This window comes from Cucumis sativus, chromosome 4 (genome assembly GCF_000004075.3).
Source record: "Cucumis sativus cultivar 9930 chromosome 4, Cucumber_9930_V3, whole genome shotgun sequence".
Classification (NCBI taxonomy): domain Eukaryota; kingdom Viridiplantae; phylum Streptophyta; class Magnoliopsida; order Cucurbitales; family Cucurbitaceae; genus Cucumis; species Cucumis sativus.
This window is the reverse complement of record NC_026658.2, coordinates 15,766,022-15,786,621: the sequence shown is the minus strand read 5'-3', so window position 1 is coordinate 15,786,621 and position 20,600 is coordinate 15,766,022. Positions and strand designations below refer to the sequence as shown.

The following is a 20,600-nucleotide window of genomic DNA, read 5'->3' as shown; positions in this document are numbered from 1 at the left end:
AGTTGATGGAGTAATTTCTATACTCAAACACAAACCATAACAATTATATGTACAACTATTTATAATTTAAAATTAAATATAGTAAATATTATTTCAAAATTTTTAATTGTTGCTCCATTTATTATTTGTTAAAATTTGTACAGTTCTCTACTTCATATTTTCTCTTTTACTGCATTATTTACTTTTTTTTTTTATTTAAACAAAACACAAATTATTATAACTCAAACTAAACTAATAGTTTATACTTCAACAACTAACTATTATAACTCACTAACACAAATAATTGGACATTGAGCTTGAGTTGGGTTCGAGCCTTTGGCTCAACATTCTCTTAGCTTTGGTCTTGACTCCAATTTTTGCACAGGCACACCCCAAGTCTAAGATAAGATTTGATTAACTTAACCTTCTTTTCAATTAAATACATTACTATAACCTTGTATGAGGGTAACTTGAATTTTACTCTTAAACTTCTAGCTTTCATATTCTTTCACTCTCCTAACATAAGCATTGAATTGTGTGTGATAAACACCACATCGATTTACGCACTCTTTTTTACGAGTCACGTTCATCTTCCTGTCAAACGAATTCACACTAGTGTCACATGAAGGTTAGGCATAAGTTCTCCCATCTCTATTTTGGCATCAACATTGAACTTTAATCAAATTTGTGTCCATTTGATTGGTATGTTTAAGACTTTGAATAAGTTCATATATTAACTTTTTTAGTTTAACTAAACACATCACTAAATGTGTTAGCTTACCACCATTATATTTAACTTAAATGAAGTGGGTGTATATCTATACTTTTTCATTATGTTTATGATACATAGGGTATATGTAATATCACCTTAAGAGTTAATGTACTTAATTATTATAAACATTTTAAGGTATTACGATTCAATCAAAGAGAATTGCTAAACTATATAGGTATGACTTTCCTATTTTTGGAAAGGCGACGGAGACATCAATTTAAGGACAAGCTTGTAACATAAGATAACAAAACTTGTAACACAATGTAATATTATTGAAGGATGAGTAATGGTAAAAAATGATAAGTACCTGGTTAAGTTTGTTGATTAAAAATAGATTAAAACTTTACTTCCTTCTTTTTCTATGCTTTTTCATTTTATATATAATTTTTTGAAATGTACTAGATCAATTAATTTATGAGTAAATTTATTTATATCATTTGTTTGAGTTTAACTATATTCCCTCGATTTCATTTAAATTCAATAGAAAAAAATAATCACCACCCCAAAATTATGTTGTTGTAAAATATTGAAGAAGAGAAAGTAAAGTCATGGAAATTAAAGAGTGAATTAAGATTAGAAGGTAGAATGTTGGAATTATAATTAAATATCCAAATGGAGAAGAAGATGAATGATTGGTACAGTCTGCCTAATTTGGGGATATATGTTTTATTCTATTTCTGTTTTTGATTTATTCAAACTAATAGCAAAGTTTGTGTGAAATGCTTTTGAAGTTTCTTTAAGGCAAAGAATTAATCTTACTTTTTTATTTTATCAATTTTCTTCTTATTACAAAATCCTTTTCTATGTTTGAAAAAAAAAATCTTTTTCTTTTTTTTCCTGATCAAACTTATAAATATATATAGGTAAATATTAGAAAAATGTCCAATATAGAAGCCAACTGGCTGTTGAACAAAATATAAGAAGTCCAAATATTTATGAGCTACATATTTTTAACTGTTTAAAATCTCTCAACATATAATTGAAAATCAAAAGAAGAGGTAAGTTATTTCAAAGAAAAAAAAAGGTACTTGAACAAAGTTGAAATGATCACCTGGGGGTTCTGGAATTTTGATTTGATTTATGGAATTTAATCTACTTAGTTCATACTCTCTTGGACTTAAAGAGTCTTTGTGGAATTGATATGTGTGAACTTAAGAACGAACTACGTTTTGAAAACTATCAAAGGACATCCTGTCTGCTAAGTACAAATTAATATTTATCTCCTTTGTTTGTTTTACACAAAATGTTTAGAGTCACCTTCTCCTGTTATATCTGCTGGTTGCAAGTTTACAATAGGTATTTGGCTTCCTTTTTTCCTTGTTTTACATCGTTTTTCTTTTTTTTTTTTAATTGGTCAAGGATTGCTGGGATGGATTTCTCAATCAGCTTTGTGGATCGGATCGGGAGTTGACCACGACCATCCTTTTACAGGATGTGTGGAGCTATCATAATATGGTGAACTATTCTAGCGGCCACATGTCAAAAATGGTGCCTCTTTGGTCAGGATTATCGCTTTGCATATTGAGGAGTTTTGTTCGTTTGGCTACTGTGGCGCTCCCCATTTTGTAGATTGGTGAGTCAATCGAGTCATGGTTTGTTATCTCCCCTTTGGTCGAGTGTTGGAAGATCAACACTAATGCTTTCTAGGTCGATCCTTTTAAGACCCATGGAATTAGCTAGGTGGTTCGTCACTCTGCTATAGGTCTCGTCTTATTCTTGCTCAATGTGACTAAGTCTTCTTGAGATATCAAAAATCTAGAAAACTCTTGCTTTGATTAATAGTTTATCTAACAATATTTTTATGTTTGATGTTAGTCTCTTTTTTTTAATTTATTACTAAATAGTGCTGAGTTGATTAGTGTTATTAATGGGTGGTGGTTGATTTATGTAAAGCACTTTCTTGTTTGTCTCATATATCAAAGCTAACTTCTTTGTTTGGTGCATGTGCTCTACAAAATGGTGTGAAGTTCATCGCCTGATCCACAGGATGATGATCTACAGAGTTATTTTTGTTAGTTCTCTCATATATCTTCTCTCTCTAGCTAGAGATGGTAGTAGAGATTGTTTAGCTTTTGGTTGGTTTTCCTTTGCTTGTGAGATGGATGCTTGTTTGTTGGAGTCTTTGTAGTTTCTTATTGCAATTATTTTTCAAAAATAAAAAAGAAAGAAAAAACCAACTTAATATTTACTTCCTATGTTTAAAACTTAAAATAGATTTTACCTTTTTAAAAACAATCGAGTTTATATATATTGAGTAATATTTATCTTTTATTTATAATGTGGAAGTTTAGAGTGTGTAAAGTTTGTAACTGATTTAACTTAATTGTAATTAATTTTTGTATTTAAAAAATTGTGACAATTATTGTAAAACGTTTTTAATGAAAATTAAAGAAAAATTTACAAATTAAGTAAAAACTACACTATATACACACACTTAATTCTTAAAATGTAAAGTATGCATTTGCTAGTGAATGGATCTTTTTTAATAATGTTGTAAAATTTGAAACATATATAAAAAATAGGGTGGGTGCAAAACTAATTTTAAAAATAGGTGATTTGAGGTACACGACTTTTATGCCGTAGACTCCACATATTCTATTTTTCCTTATTTTTATATTTATACTACACTAGGCCCTACATTTTTTTATTTTTTCATTATTTATATACGTGGGTTCCACACATTTCATTTTTTCTCATTATTTATATATATACATACTCACATATAATATAATATATATATTAAACCTTCAAATTTTAAAAATATTTTTTTATTAAATTAATTAATTTTTTATTTTTTTATATATATTTAAATGTCACAATCTTCCATCTTCAATTTTTCTTATTAAATTCATTTTTCTAATTTAATTTAATTCTTTCTTAATCAAAATTATACATATATTTTTTTTTTCAATTTTCAATTTTTTTAGAAAAATCTCATGTATTAAAGAAACATGTTATTAAAAATATATTAAACAAATTAAAATAGTAATAATAATAATAATAATTGAGAGAAGCTAAAATTACTAAAAAAAAAATAATAATAACACTTGAAGCCACTAACGCACGTTGGTAATTGAATAAAAAAAATTCATGTTTATGACAAAAAGGAAAAAAACAAGATTTAGTTCGATTACAAATTAAATTTAAAAACTTAACGGATAATTTTCAATTACAAATTTGTTGTTATTATTATTTGTAGGGTAAGCTTCAACTCCTTTTAATTAATATTATTATTTTTATTTGTTTAATGTATTTTTTAATAACATATTTCTTTAATATGTGTTTTTTAAACAGAAAATTAGAAAAATATATATATAATTTTGGTTAAGAAATAATTAAATTAAATTAGAAAAGATGAATTAATAAGAAAATTGAAGATTGAGATATTTAATATATATATAAAAATAATTATTATTATTTCTATTTCCAATTGTTTAATATATTTTTAATAAAGTATGTGAGTTTTTTTAAAACAATTAAAAATTGGAAAAAAAGATATGTGTAATTTTGATTAAGAAAAAATTAAATTAAAGTAGAAAAATAAATTTAATAAGAAAAATTGAAGATGGAAATTGTGATATTTAAATATATATAAAGAAAAATAAAATATAAATTAATTTAATAAAAAAGATATTTTTAGAATTTGAAGGTTTAATATATATATTATATTATATGTGAGTATGTATATATAAATAACGAGAAAAAGTAAAATGTATAGGACCCACGTATATAAATAATGAAAAAATAAAAAAATGTAAGCCCCAGGGTAGTATAAATAAAAAATTAGAAAAAAAAATAGAATATATAGGGTCCACCGCATGGAAAGTACACGACTTCACCTCAAATCACCTATCTTTAAAAATAGTTTTGCACCCCTCCTATTTTTTATATATGTTTCAAATTTTACATTATTTTTAAAAAAGATCGGTAGTGAATAGAATTTTCCAAATAACCTAAATACTTATAAAGTTAGAGGATTCACTCAACTTTAAATTTTAATTTTGTTCTATTATTACTAGTTTAAGATTTTAATATTGGAAACAATTTCAACAATAGAAAATATGAATTTGTCATTTTCTTCTCTTTATTTATATATAAACAAAACCCACTATACTAAAAAAAACTAATTTTAATGGGTTTATTATCTAAAATAGTATTTTGAGATTTATTGAATCAGATGTATTCAAAGTACTTTGTCTAGATTCATCTTCCAAGCTTTTGAATTTCTCTTCTTCTTTTTTAATTATTGAACTATAAATTAATTAGAAACTTGCATTAGGAAGGAATACACAATTATTCAAATATAATTTATGGAAATTTGTATTTGGGATTTGGGTTAAGGGTTTGTCATTGGGACCTTCCTTCCTTCCTCCATTTAGAATGTGTCAAATATAATTTTGATATATGTATACTCTTCTTCTTCTTTTTTAATACTATGTATGTCTTTAATTATTCACAAATAAATATAGTTTTAATACTCACCTTCTTTAACCATAATATTAAAAATATTTATAAATATAATAAATTTATTAGTATTGATATATGATAGTAGTCAACCAATATTCACTAATATCTATTGTTAATGTACAACAAAGTTTGAAATATTGATGTTGATAAAACTATTAAAGTTTTAATTTTACACAAATTTTGATGAAAATATCAATAAAATATATTTTCTTATGGATATTTTGGAAGAGAAAAAACTACAAGGATAAACATAAATTATTAAATAAATATATTGTTTTTTCGTATAAGTGAACATGTATATTATTTCTATTATGACACTATGAGGTTTTTTTTTGTTATATTAATTTTTCTATGATGTAATGGAAATATTAGTTCACTTCATATATCGATATTATCATATCGAATCTATGAAATATGAAAATACAATTAAATTTTATTATTAAAATACACCATCACTTTTTTCTATATTTAAAAATATTTTGATTCGTTTTGCTATATTTAAAAACATATTAACTTTTCTTAAAGTACACTAATCCATATATTTAGTCAACCATCAATATTTCATAATACTTAAACAAAAAATATTAAAAACTTTTTCTTTTTAAAGGAAATTGTCAAAAATAGAAAACACACAAATTATTTTTAAAATAAGTGTAATGAAATTTTGTCATTAACTAATTTTTGTTTGTCATAAATAGTTTGTATTTTTTATTATTTGAAAAAACCCATTTATTTTAATATAAAATTCTTCATTTAAAAAAAAAAAAGAATCTTTGTATTTGATTGAATAAAGGAGAGAAATTAAGTTTGTTGTTTTGGTCAAAGTCTAAAAGTTAAATAAGAAAAACCCCATGAAATATGTAGAGAGAGAGAGAGAGAGAGAGGTTAACCATCAATTAAGCTATTTGAAAAAGGCAAAAAGAAAAATGCTAAACTGAATTTTCTTTCCATAAATTCGTTTTCAAAATTCACATTTCCTTTTAACCCCCAATAATAAATGCTTTTAATTGTGTATAGAGAATAAATCAAATTAATTTTCAAACTTCATACTTTTTTCTCATCTAATTTTTTTAAAAGATATTTTTAAATACAACAACTATATCAAAATTTTAATCAAATTTTCAATAACTTTTTTAAAATAAAATTAAATCTTGAAAATTTGAAAGGTTATTATAACATAATCATTATCATTATCATTACCATTGACAATGAATAAACAATATATTTATGTATGTAGAACCATTGCTTCTTTATTACACTAAATTATATATAGTTGACAAAATAGAATGATATTTGTTTATAAAAATGAATTAGATATATTAGAACTTAGAAGGACCAAATTTAAATAAATTGATAGAATGAATTTAAAAAAAGTAAAAAGTGGGAGAAAGAAAAGAAAAGAAAAAACATGAGGGATCATTAAAAGCTGCCCCCCCCTCCCAACTTGCACACCAACTTGCATACCAACTTGCACAAGGGGCAGTCTTATTCAAAACACATCAACAATTCTTTATAAAGAAATTTTTTGCAACTTGCAAAACCCATTCTTTTTTAATCTAAACCCTCTCCCAAGTTGCAAGTTGACATAACCTATTCAAATTCTCTTTCTTTCTTCTCCTTCTTCTCCTTCTTCTTCTTCTTTTAATTTACTAATTCCTTTTTCTTTGTGTATAATTCTAATTTCAACAACTTTCTTCATTCTATTTTGTACCAAAAATATTTTCTTTTCTAGGTTGTACTAAACCTAACACATTATCCTAGCTAATTTTTCCCCTCCACCCATTAAACAACTTTACTTTATTATTTCATTATTAAATTGCATTTCTTACACTATATTCATTTGGTCATTTATGATCAGCAAACAAAAAAAATGAGACTAAGACAACGTTTGGTAATTAAATTATGCTAATTTATGGTAATGGAGTTGTTAATTATCTTAAATAATGATGATATATTGATTTAACTAATTTTTTGTCACATTTTAATTTTATAAAACAAAAAAATTTGCAATCTTTATTTGTTTTTAAGTAGGAATGCATTGTCACATCGATTCATACAAAGGTACGTATTGGGACCTAATCTTATAAAGATTTTCTTCTTATATTTTTTTTTTTTTTCTGTTTTTTTAGGTTTGTTGCTTCCAAAAAGTAATGGTTTTTATTTTAACTTAAAGGAAGTATAATAAACTATGTAGATTTGTTGAGGTTGTGGATATTCGAGAGTGATGAAGATTGAAGAAAAATCTTAACTAATTTTATACATGTCTATCAAATGATGAATATTTTTATATCCTCCTAAATAACTTTAGTATCTTCGTTTTATGAATTATATGTAACATATTATTTTATTATTTTAAGACTTTGTATTATATTTAGATTTATTGTTTCACATATCTAATAAAATTTGTTCTAGGTAACTCAATGTTGAGGTAGAGGTAGATATTAATATGGCGGTGAAACTTCCATAACAATGGCTTAAGTTTATAATTATACATATGATATTTGATGTGGTTGAATTATTGAGTGAGATAGTAATTTTTTTTATTCTAAATATGCAATCATTTAGATATAAATATAAATCTAACATTAAATCCAATTAAAAATGTAAGCCATGACTAACCATTGGTAAATAATGGCAAGTTACTACATTTTACTATATCCGTTCTAATCAAATTAACACATATATAGGGAGTTTGATTTTAAATCTAGCATTAATTTACTTGGCAACTTCGTACTAAAATGCATTTTGTTCATCAAATCTAAGTTGAGTCAACAACTCCATTGACACCATTCTTTTCACATCGATAAAAAAATTCTACATTTACTCGATCTTTTGTTGAATTTAATTTGAAAAAGGTATTCTTTTCGAGTCATGTTCCACTCGATTTCAAATATTCTCTTCTCTCCATATATCCTTAATTGATTTAGGAGTAGTAATAAAATGAGTCTCGTTAGAACATGAATCTATAGAGTATAAAGACGTCTGACGTATTACTATATATTTAAAGGTTAATCATTAGAAGTTTGTGATAAAAAAAAAACAATATATTAAAATGAATAGCATTTTTCTAACATTGTTTTTAAAAAAATCAAATTATCAATTAAAAAGGAGGAAAAAAAATGGATTCATAATACATGTAATTACTTGATAATACAATATAAAACTCAACATTATTTTTAAAATTATCGTCAAACAAAACGACTTCACAGGTTCTAACAGCTATCCAAAAAAAAAAAAAAGAAGAAGAAGAAAAAAACCAACGATTAAAAAAACCTCACGGCGGCGCTGCTCGGCTCCGGCGATTCAGGTTCTCAGCGATCTGAGTCAGTGACTGAAGGTTGCATCGGACGATGGTGTCGACGAACACACACGTGTCCTCCTCGGTGTTTCCCGGAGGAATGTCGACGACGTACGATTCCACTACGATGGTGCCGTCGCCGGTTGGGTGGAGAGTGGTAACGGACCGGTAGTTAGCGAGTCGGTGTTCGCCGCCGACGACACTGAAGCTAATAATATGACGTTCGTCGTCGAGAATCTCCAGCCGCTCGGTGCTGTTGGCTGCCGGGAGGCCGGAAATGACGCGAACTTCACGGAGGCTTCCAACGTTGCCGTCACCGACGATGACGTCACAGCTCTTGACGAAGTGCTTGTACGCTTGCGGGTTGTCGAAGCGGCGGACGACGGACCACACGGTGGAGACCGGGGCATCGATCTCTTGAACGACGGCGGAGCAGCACTGGTTCATGGAAACAGCGTGGTTGTGGTAACGCGCCACCGCGTCAGGAACAGCGGTAGCGCGTGTTTGAATCTGGCGCTTGAAAAACTCCGGCACGGTGGAGGAGTGGGTTATGCGATGGGAGGCGGCGGATGATTTAGGGGGATTAGGAGGCATTTTCCGTGTAAGTGGGGTTTCTCTTTTCTTCTCCTTTGCTGCCTGATTTATATAGCTGAAATCGGAGCCGCGGCGATGGCAGCTTTTCACTTTATTTTTCCCTTTGCAATTTGATTATTCGGTGAAGAGAAACCGGAAGCAGTTTATGCAAACTTCATGGAAGGGCGGAGGCCAACTTGGATGGACGAAATGACATAAATACCCTTATTTTCTTTGTTTGAATTTTCTTTGTCGTTTTATGATTATTATATTTTTTAATTCAATCAATAAAAAACTTCTTCTTTTTATTGTTTTTGTTCAAACAAACTTTACTTTTTTATATATCTAATATCTCAATAAGTTTTCACTTTTTTTAATAAATAAATATCTTTTTCGCTATGTTTCGGATAAATTATAAAACAACTGTTGATACAAAATAGAAAAGTTAATCTCTTCATTCAACACATAGTTCAATTTTCTATTTTATAGATTCCCTAAAATAATCTATCAAATTTGAATCATTTAACCATTTGTTTAAATAAGAATAAGTGTAGTTATAGACTAGTCATGATAATATTGTAAATCATATGAATTGATAAATCAATTGTAACAAATAGTTATCATATAAATACTTTTATTGCATTATAATTTTTTTAAAAAAAGTTAATTTGGTTACATTTGAATCTTACTACTTTATTTCCGTTCCAATGTGAAAATAGATGTTGCACGTTAACATGTCTTTTTAAAAAAATAATTTACTACAACAAATAAAAATAAAATAATAAAAATAAAAATTATTGAAGAAAGTGATCATATACTAATTACACAAATTTTATTATACATACTACTTTTCTAACACGAACCACAACAAGGTATGTACTTGTGAAATCACACTCAAATGAAAACTATATTATTTATTAATTCAAAGAAGCACATAATTATTATAACTAATTATATTTAAAAGATAAAAAGATAGGTAACTTTGATAATTTTGAGTTTTGAGTTGAGCTCAAAGCAGTTGTTGCCTACTTGGTAAGAGAGAGAGAGAGAGAGGACAAAATAGTAATTTAGGGAATAAAAAAAGAGCGCAAGAGGCTTGACAACTGTTAATCAGACTGCCAATTAGGCAATCAAGTTGCTGAATAGATCGTAATAATCCCAGGATAAGATCAACAATTTTTCTAATTATTATTTAATTTTCAACACAAACAAAAAAATAAAGCCTTATAAAAGTGTTTATTATCTCATTATTAAAAATACTATGCCTATTTGGAGAAATTATCCCATCTTAGATTCATAAAATAATAATTTGTCACTTTCATTATAATATAAGATTTTATCGTACCTCAAGTGGTTAGATATGCTGTCTCCTCCCATTACTGGTACATCTTTTTTGGTATTTATCCAATTAAATTTCTAAACTAATAATAATCTTATACTTTAAATTATAAACTTGTATTAATTTAGTTGCATTTACTTCAACCATTACTATATGATAAGATAAGTTAGCTCAAATTCAAAGTCTATTTATTGATTATCCCCGCCGTGTAAATTATATATATATATATATATATAAACCAAATATAGATATAACTTCTTTTCTTATATGAAACTTAAATGCACATGTATGGTTGCATTAATATTAGCTAGCCTAGGATTTTGGTGTATGTGTGCGTTTGTTTGTGTTGGTTATAGTTAGGGTATTAAATTCCACTAGCACAAATTTTATCATAATTATTTGGTAAAGTGAAAATTATTTATTTATTCATCTAAATATGTTTTATTGGTTATCTTTCTAGAATAATTTATTGACATCTATATCTCATTTGATATTTTTGTTGATATTTATCTATATTTTTGGTTCTTTACGTGGAGATTATTTACATAAGAGTCAAATAATAATAATAAGAAGAAGAATGTATAAAGTAAAAAGATGAAGTTTTTGAATGTTGGGAAATATGTAAGTTTTAGGTGGGAGCCAAAATTTGAAACCAAACTTTGAAAGCCATGTGAGTTATATAAATAATACATATGCTAGTGGTTATAGGGTCATGCCCCCACTCTTCTTGAGTTGCAAGACTCTAGGGACCATTTTTTTTATGCCCATGATCCAATGATGTGACACCATTCAACCTTCTAAAACTTCTCTACTTTCTCCCTTACTTATTTTAGGCTAAATTACAACATTTTTATTCTTAAACTTTTAAATTGTTGGTACTAAAACCAAGCATAGATTATTCACACTTAATATGTGTTACCAAACAAAAACTATGCTCTTTATTCTACTAACAAATTCAACTTGGAATATATATTTATCTGAATTTTAAATTTACAAGTATTTGTTTAAACAGTAAAACTACTATAAATATATATTTTCAACGATAGGACAAAATGTTATTGTCTATCAGTGACACATCGATAGATGTCTATAGGAGTCTATCACTTATAAATATTATCATTTTGACATATTTATAAATATTTAAATGTATATCTATTTTTTGAGAGAGCAAAAAAAATTAAAATTAAAAATTTATTAAATTTTTTTAATATTTATTAGATACAAAATTGAGGGTAAGTTGAATAAAGTTCTAATTTATTATTAATATTTTGATATAACAAAATTAATCAAAATATCTACAAAGTGTAACAAAATTTACTTTATCGTTTATTTATGATTATAAATAAATTGTGATATTTTATAAATATTTGTGAACGTTTGTTATTTAAAATGATTCTTTAACAAACATATATATAAATACAAAATAGCAAACGTAATTACATGGAATATAATTCAATATTCGGAGGTTTATTATTAAAGAGAGAGAGAGAAAAGACCTCATGGTTAAATTACTTGATTATGAATACATACATTTCACACCTTGATAAAATAAAAAGAAATATCAACGTCTAAAATAGTTTTATATTTGGAAATTATTGGTATTATATTATAATATTTATATGCTTTAGTAAGAGAGTGAAAAGAAAATATCAACCAATGAATGTGAAGTTTTTTTTTGGTTCATTATAAGACTTCAACATCAATGGTCAATGAATCATAGGTACCTTTATTTAGAACCCCACAACTCTCTACCAAACCTTAATCATTAAGAAATAAACTCATAAACTTTAAACGAAAATAAATAAATATTCAACTCATCTTCTACCCGTTTAATCACATCACATATATTGTTTTATAGATATAAATATTATATATTATCTATAATTTAAATATATATTCGTTTTTCAAGTATAGAAATTTCACAAGTTTAGAAGGTATTAAAAATTCACGATAGGTGAGATTTAACGTTCCATGGATAATAATTTCTAAGTCAATTTAAAATTGAAAACAGGTAAAACAAACAAAATTATTTAATGGTTGTATGAAATTTCTTGAAAACATATGCAAAACAAATAGACTTTAGAAGAAAAATGGAAGACTTGTATAATTAATCTTCAACGCATAGAAACTCTCCGACTAAGAAAATGTAACAATATATATTTAGAAAATGAGTTATGGAGTTACTTATTTAGTTGAGACAAACTAAGTGTTTCACTAGGAATATATTTCAAATATTTAATTTAGAAAATAAGTCATTTCAAAAAATTCAAAACTATGAAATTAATGGGACCTAAAAGAACTTAAAATATATATATATATAAAATAATGTAAAAAAATATTTGTGAATAATTTAAGTGGTTTGAACTCAAATAAATTATTTTATCATGTCATGAAATTAAATTTGAAAAGTGAGGAATTCATCTTTTTAAATAAATAGGACAATAATGAAATAATCGTTTATAATAAGTATGGTATTAAATTTTATATCAACATATCCACATTTTTATTGGTATTTTCATGTCTTTTTAAAGTTAGACAATGACACGAGAAAATAATAATAAAATTTTCATTATTTAGTCAAAATTAAAAGTTCATCAAACCTAAAAACATAATTAACAAACAAAAATAATCATAAATGTGTGATTATCTAATATAAATGAAACAATTTCAAGATTATAACATTGTATTTTACATTTACGAATAAATTATATAATTATTTTGTTTATTTGTTATACTGATATTTGTAATTAAAGAGAGGAACTTCTTCGTTACGATAAATACCACAAAATATCATTTCCTCTAAATATTTGCAATGAGATATGAATAGCATCAATTTGTTTTCTTCCATTATTCCTCTTAATCTTCTTAAAATTGTGAGAAAACCAAACAATATTAATTATGAACCCATTTAGAAAAAATAAATATAAATATACGTGTTTAAAAACATCTATCAACATTAATATTTTTATTAAAATCTCAAGATAGAAGGATGAGATTTGGAAGCATCCATATGAAAGCTTGATTCTTTCTTGGTAGTCACCAATGGGCAATGACCCTTTTTGTGGTGGAAAGGGCAGTGAGAAATTGTAGAGGAACATGACGATGATATTAATTTAAACTTTACATTACATACTTTAGTTTTTAATTAAAATTGCATTTGTACTTAAAATAAAATAAAAATAGCATTGAATTCATATATCCAATTTGCCGCTTTCAAATCTAATCTGCATATGCTTCAATACACACACTAAGACTACATGCAGAGGACGTGGAGAATATCAATTAAAACAAAACCACTTTTTTCTCTACCAAATTTCTAAATTTGTAACCATTTCTTCTAATTTTACAACCCTTATACCCTACTCTAAAAATATTAATTCTCTCAACTTTCACACACACACACACTTTTCTCCGGTTTCTTTTCTTTTCTGATCTTCTTTTACACAGCTTGACGTAGAATAATAAGATTTTTTTAAAAGTAATGGAATCAACAAGAGACTTTGTTGACCATGTAAAATAATTTTAAATTTAAGAACGTATAGATGGACTTGGTCTTCCAATATATTCTAACTATCAAAATATTTCTAGAATTTTAAGATCAAGAATGAGCATCGTAATTCTTTTCTACTTCTAAACTTATACGTCTTAATAATCGAATACATTTTAATTGGTAAGTTGTATGAGGCTAAAATGAGTTTTTCTCTGGAGCTCAAAAGACTTTTTTCCTTATATCGAAAGTTTTGTATCAAAACAAAACATCATTTAAGTTTAATAACAAAAGAGCCGCGTGTTAAAAAAATTTGAGCTACAATAGGATTTCTTTCCTTTTTTTAAAAAAAAAATTATTTTGAAACTTTGAGATATGTTGGATAACTAAGAAAATAGCTTAAAGATAAATAGAAAAAAATAATAAGAAGAACATGTTTGTACGTTTTTGGAAGCTAGAGATGCTAATGCAACGTTTGAAAGTTGAGGAATTTTTGAAGATGAGATGCTCATGATTGCAACACTTTTTTAAAGTTGAAAGAATAGTGTTTGAATTTATTTTTATTTTCTTTTTGAGAAAAGTACTAATTATTTCGATTAAATTGAAGGAGAATGTTTTGAGTTGAAAGATTTTAGAACTTCAACAATTGGAATGGAAAAAAGAACAAAAAGAGAGAAAGAAAAGCAATGAATGTGGGGGAGTTTTGTCATTTACTCATTTTTTAGGGCACAATAGTGCATGTACGACACGTCGTAATTCGTTCCTAATCATCCAATTTAATTTGAGCGACATGTAGTTCGTCAAAAATAGAAAATAAAAATAGATAATGTTGAAAATTAAACTAAATTTCGATTTTCAGAAAAGTCGCACAGAAGAACGCGTGGAGAGGGAGACGAGGCAACTTCATCTCTCTCTCTCTCTCTCTAATTCCCATCTTTTCTCTCTTGCAATTCTTCCGATCGATTTCTACTGGTTGTTCCGTTGATTTCAAACCTCGGAATGGATCAGATTATGAACAAAGTTGGTTCTTATTGGTTCAATCAGAAGGCCAGTAAGGAGATCGGCTCCATCGGCGATGACATTAATGTAATCCCACTTCTCTCTCCTCCTTTCCCCCCTTTTCTTTTCCTTTATTAATTGCTGTATCATTTCGTTTGCGTTTTCCTTCGTTGTTTTAATTCGTTGTTTCGTTTTTTTTCTTCTAAATATTACAATTAGGGCTTTTATGATGTCGACGCTGAATTCTCCAGCTTTTTTATATTCATTTCCTTCCCTTAATTAACATCTAGAGCTTTAATTTTACGATGATTTGTTGTGCTATTTTTTTTCTGGTTTGGATTTTGGAGAAGAAATTTAGTTCAATAATCTAAGGTTGAGAAATTGAACTCAATAGTTTTGACACTTTCTAACTGGATTTTCGTGTTGACGAGTCTACTTAGTCGGATTTCCATCTTGGCTGGCTGAGCGAGCGCGCCAACTTTCTCAATTCTGCTCGGACATCTGCTATGCGTCATTAAGCGTCTAGGTTAGCTTAAGAACCCCATTTATTGGAAGGATAACTGTGTCTTACTAGTTATTTGGAAAGTGGAAATTCATTGTGATGGTGAGTTGGTGATCTCATTTTTAGCTAGGAAGAAGCGTAAGTCCCCTTGAATATCGGAGTTTTTGGTTGAAGTATTGACTTTCCAAATGATAGTGTTATTGGCTTATTGTTGCAGATGGATTCCGTTTAGTGAGAACTATTTGGTTGTTCTTACGCAGTTTTATAGCGATCTAGTTTCATACATAGTATGTACTATTTGGTTAGTATATCATGGATTACAAGTTAGCTTAAAAGCACCATTTATTAGAATGGCAATTCTGTCTTACAAGTTAGCTCGAAAACATCCAGGAAGAAGCATAAGCCTCCGCTTCTTTTGGTTGTAATATTATATGGCTTGGAATTCCTATGCACATTTAAAACCAGAGTTCTTGGTTGTAGTTCCATACATAGTATGTACTATATGGTTAGCGGTTACTTCATCATGGGTTCAAGCCAGTTCTTTCATTCAAGAAAAAGAGTTTCCTCTGGCTTTATTTTAATATAAAATTTGTTCAGGTTGAATTGTTTATTTTCCTGTGCACCCAATACCTTTTGCTTTATTATTTATTAATTCGTATTAAGCTTATATATCTTCCTTCTCTTTTTATTCTATTATCAGTCATTGTCAACGAGTATTCAAGGAGGAACTAGCTGGTTGGTTAATAAAATAAAAGGTTAGTTATTTCTTTTTTTATTTGGTTCTGTTTATGCTTTTAATAATGTTGTCACATGTTGTTACAGTTAGTTTTCTTTTTTTCCCTTTTTGATAATAGTGTCGATTTTTTTACTATTGAATGTTTGGTTCTTTAAAGTATACGGGGCCTAATATGATCTTTTGGTGATTGCAATGTTATTTTCTGGACTCGAACGGCAGTACATGTCATAGTCATAGCAAAGTCCACTAAAGTTATGCGAAAATTTACGAATTAGATAATTTTGTGTGCGGTCGCTATAGCGATTCTGGAATAGTGGTCATATGGTACTTTCTTGCTCAGGGCTACCGGCTACGTGTTATTAGTGTAGCAATGGAGCTATAAACTGGTGGATTTTTAGTACAATGGCGTCATGCCATTACCATGTACTGGCCACGAGACATCATTTTAGTTTCTCTATTGCAAAAAATAGTACATTATTTTGATTCATCTTCCTTGGTCTTTCGTAGGAAAAATGCAAAAACCTTTGCCAGACCTGCTGAAGGATTATGATTTGGCAGTGGGAATTTTCCCTCGTGACGCAACCAACTATGAGTTCAATGAGGAGACAGGAAAGCTTACCGTCTTCATCCCAGAAATCTGTGAAGTTGGGTATAAAGACTCATCAGTCTTGCGATTTAACAACACTGTGACTGGATATCTGGAAAAGGGAAAGCTAGCAGATATAGAAGGAATGAAAACAAAGGTGATGATATGGGTAAAAGTAACTTGTATTACTTCCGATGGACCAAAGCTCAACTTCACTGCTGGAATGAAGAAAACCAGGAAAAGAGAAGCGTATGAAGTCCTTAGAGATGGTGTAAATGTCGAAAAGTTCTAAAATATGGGGATTCTTTTTTGGTTGGGTCTTTATATACTTATAAAGCTTAAATCACCATTAGATTCTTGTTCTTGAATGTGTTATTATGATCTTTCCCAACCGTATATCACAGTTACGTGCTATTTTAATGTCCAGCAGAGCATATGGAGTGCTGTTTCTAGTAGAATGATCTATAAGAGGACTCGACAGATTTGCATTCTGTATCCTTAACTCGTAACTGTAAATTTATTTTATTGGATAACATGATTTGATATCGGAATACAATATATAATTGTAAGTAATGAGCTTTTTGTTTACTACTACTGTTGTGAAAGTATTGGCAGTGAGTAAACAAGTGTTGTTTCTAATTGTTGTGATTGTGGAGATGTTGAAAGAAGGATTTTGAAGCCTCGTAAGTGGACCAGCAAATTGCAGCAGCAGGGGCATGGAACATCATCCTTGGAATCCATCCTTTCATCAGCCCATTGTAGCCATCCTTCTTCACCACACACCCAAGTACGTACCCAATTGAACTGCTTGAAAATTTGTCGCAACCACATACTCCCTGTTTGTACAGTCAAAGCAGAAGAGAATCACATCTAAGTTTCCAGTTAGGGCTGCTTGTACAAGAGATTATTTTCTCTAATAAAAATTGATTTTGAAGAAATAAGTTAACTAAATGAGTTTATTTAAGTTATGGTGGTTATCTAGGTACTTTAAAATAAAATGTAGTTAATGTTAGGAGTGTGTATGCTCGTTAAGTAAGTGTGCACTTCTAGATTGGGTTATCCTCATTTGATAGAATGGTGTGAAAAGTTGTAGCTTCAATTGATAACGTGTCCATTGGAACCATCATGGGTTGGTTTAGTGGCAAGAAAAGACACCAAGTTTCAATAACTAAATAAATACAAGTTCATATTATGTTAATCATTTATCTAAGAATTAATTTCTTACAAATTTGTTCGACACCAAAATATTGTAGGATCAAGTGGGTATTCAAATGTTGTAGGATTAGCCGGGTTATCAGATTATCTCGTGAGGTTAATCGAGGTGAGTGTAAGTTGAAGTATATCGAGGTAATCAAATCTCACAAGTTGTACATTTAATCCAATATTGTCAAGATGTACTTAGATCACAATCCAAAATAGAAGAACTTAGAAATATTGCGAAGATGTACTTAGATAACAATCCAAAATAGAAGAACCCCTCAGAAATGTTAATATGGTATAAATTTGATATTTTTTACTCATATGATCGACAAAGTCCTTTAGCCAAAAAAGAAAATTAAGAAACGAGCGAAAGAAGGAGTGATATTACCTGACACTGCAGCCGAGTTTTCACAACGTCTAATGGCGTTGTAAGAGCTGCAGCAAGAGACCCAGCTGCCGCACCGGCCGTAGCATGAACAATCAGCCTCTCATCTTCATCACTTCCCGGTGACACCTCCTTCAATCCCCTTTTAGCAGCTTCATAAGTCGCAAAATACACCGCCGTATATGGCGCATTCATCACAACCGTCGTCCGATAGGAAGCATACAACGCCCCAATCCCTTCCTCAACCAAAATCCTCTTCACACAGTCCCTCACTCCTTTATAAGGACTACTCTTCAACTGCAGCCTTTGTTTCACTACATCCATCGGCGTTAGCACGGCGTCGCTCGTCACCGTCGCACAAACTCCAGCAATGGCGTGCGCTAATGGGTTGTTCTTATTCCCCATTGAAAACCCCTCTTTCGCAAACTCGTATACTGAGAAGTAGACGGCGTGTGCAGGTCCTGCGCCTAAACCCATTGCTCCGATTCCACGGTAAAGCCCAGCCGGGCCTTCCACTTTCAGAATCGAGCCGAGGGCTTGTCGGACTGTTGACGATCCACCACCTAAGGCCTGTATTCGGGTCTTGAGAGTGTCCACTGGATACATCGCCATGTGCTCGACCGACCCCGCGATTGAGCCGGCGATCATGAACTGCCAGAAGTAAAGGCCGTCGTGGGTCGGCGGCGTAACGGAAACTTCAGGGCGGAAATCGGGAGAGTGTGATACGCTTGTGGCCATGGTGTGAAGGATGCCGAGATTGAAATTGGTGTTAAGAGATGTTCGAATCAGTGGAGTTTTGTTTGAATGGAATGAGATTGTCGTCTTGCTCCATAGCTTTTTATGAGGTGATGTATCTTTTCTCTCTGCATTTTTTTTTATTACAGAGCATCGTTTAGAGGAGCTATCATAGGCATTTCTTTTTTGTTAATTCTGTAAAATATCTACAAAGATAGTGATAGTATTCATGTTGATTCATCTTCATTCAATCAATTGAGAATGATTCTGTGTTTATATCAAAAAAAGATGAATGAGACATGGTTTTAGGTATGAACTTGGGTGTTCAACAGAGTGTTATTCTTATCCTTTATCTGCAGAGAATCAAATGTCTTTCTGGAGATTCTTATGATAGCCCGGTATTAGACTTTTTCAATTGGGAATGAACTGTAGGTTTTAAGTCAGCATTTTACAACTTTATGATCCAAAAGCTTACTTTGTCTGTCTGCTTCTGCAGCATCTGGACCTTTCCCTGGTAGAACTTTTAAAACTCGGTCACTGTTTAAGACACTAAAGTTCAGATATCTTTTCTTTACTAGAAAGTTATTTACGTTTAGAAGATTCTCGAGAAGTGTTAGGACATGAAACTTCATAGAAAGATATTGTCTACTTCTGACGTAATTCTTGTATTATTTTGTCAAGTTCTAATCAATGTTATGGAAGCTAAATAGGCGCCAATGAGCTGCTTTTGGACGCTCAAATTAGAATTTACCCGACTTTTAAAAATCTTTGTTTTTGTTATTTTTTCTTAGGTTATCCATGGGTGAAATTATTAAAATTAACCAAATATGCACATATGATGGGATTCACTCCTCGATTCTCTCTCTTTCAATTTTTGCTCATGCTCCTCCTTCAGTTTTTACCAATCCTTTTTCAATCTGCTACTCTTTTTTTCCCTTTTTAAAATCCAATCTACAACTATTTTTTCTTTTTAAAATCCTCCTCTTTTCTGGGGTTGTCTCCAATTCCACGATTGATGGTTTTTCTCCCTCCGATTCCGTGAAATCTTCATCTGGCTCAGTTTGAATTTCTCTTTTTCTTTTTGCGAAGGAGTGTGTGAATACAGGAGTGAGAAAGACTCGAGGAAGGGGAAGAAATCTTACAATTGAAGAAGCTAATTAAGGAGGAATGTGGGAGTAGGAATCGAGAAAGGGAGCAAGATTTTTGCTCCCAGTGCGTGCTTCTATGGTTCTTTGGTAAGTTGTGATGATGTTAGGATACCTCCTAACAATAACATTCAAAGAACAAACAAGCACAAACAAAGAATATTAAAGAATAGAATTATATTGCAATATCAGGAATAAACTACAATATACCTCAGCATATTCAAGAGCCTTAAAATCCTCTCCCAAATTCCCCAATCAGGAAATCCTTAACAAAATTCTTCACCCCTCCTTCTCAACCCACACCTTCTAAATCTCTAACAAACTTACTAACTAATTACTAATATACTCAGTCTAGTAACCATGTTAACATTTACTAATAATCTTACTCCTCTAATTA

General features: G+C 29.5%; 3 protein-coding genes across 3 annotated transcripts; 1 reads left to right on the top strand and 2 right to left on the bottom strand.

The window, feature by feature from the left end:
• Positions 1 to 8,294: 8,294 nt before the first annotated feature.
• LOC101216106 (abscisic acid receptor PYL4) lies at positions 8,295 to 9,326 on the bottom strand. The gene has a single exon (XM_004148578.3). The coding sequence runs from the start codon at positions 9,108 to 9,110 to the stop codon at positions 8,493 to 8,495; it is 618 nt and encodes a 205-aa protein (XP_004148626.1). The 5' UTR covers positions 9,111 to 9,326; the 3' UTR covers positions 8,295 to 8,492.
• Positions 9,327 to 14,761: 5,435 nt separating this feature from the next.
• LOC101210707 (uncharacterized protein At5g01610) lies at positions 14,762 to 17,294 on the top strand. The gene is made up of 3 exons (XM_004148559.3): positions 14,762 to 15,001; positions 16,117 to 16,171; positions 16,660 to 17,294. The coding sequence occupies exons 1-3, from the start codon at positions 14,915 to 14,917 to the stop codon at positions 17,028 to 17,030; spliced, it is 513 nt and encodes a 170-aa protein (XP_004148607.1). The 5' UTR covers positions 14,762 to 14,914; the 3' UTR covers positions 17,031 to 17,294.
• Positions 17,232 to 19,339, bottom strand: LOC101210464 (mitoferrin). Its single transcript, XM_004148558.3, has 2 exons — positions 18,327 to 19,339; positions 17,232 to 17,574 (listed from the first exon to the last, which is right to left on the bottom strand). Exons 1-2 carry the CDS (start codon positions 19,059 to 19,061, stop codon positions 17,374 to 17,376), a joined length of 936 nt encoding a protein of 311 aa, XP_004148606.1. The 5' UTR covers positions 19,062 to 19,339; the 3' UTR covers positions 17,232 to 17,373.
• Positions 19,340 to 20,600: the final 1,261 nt, after the last annotated feature.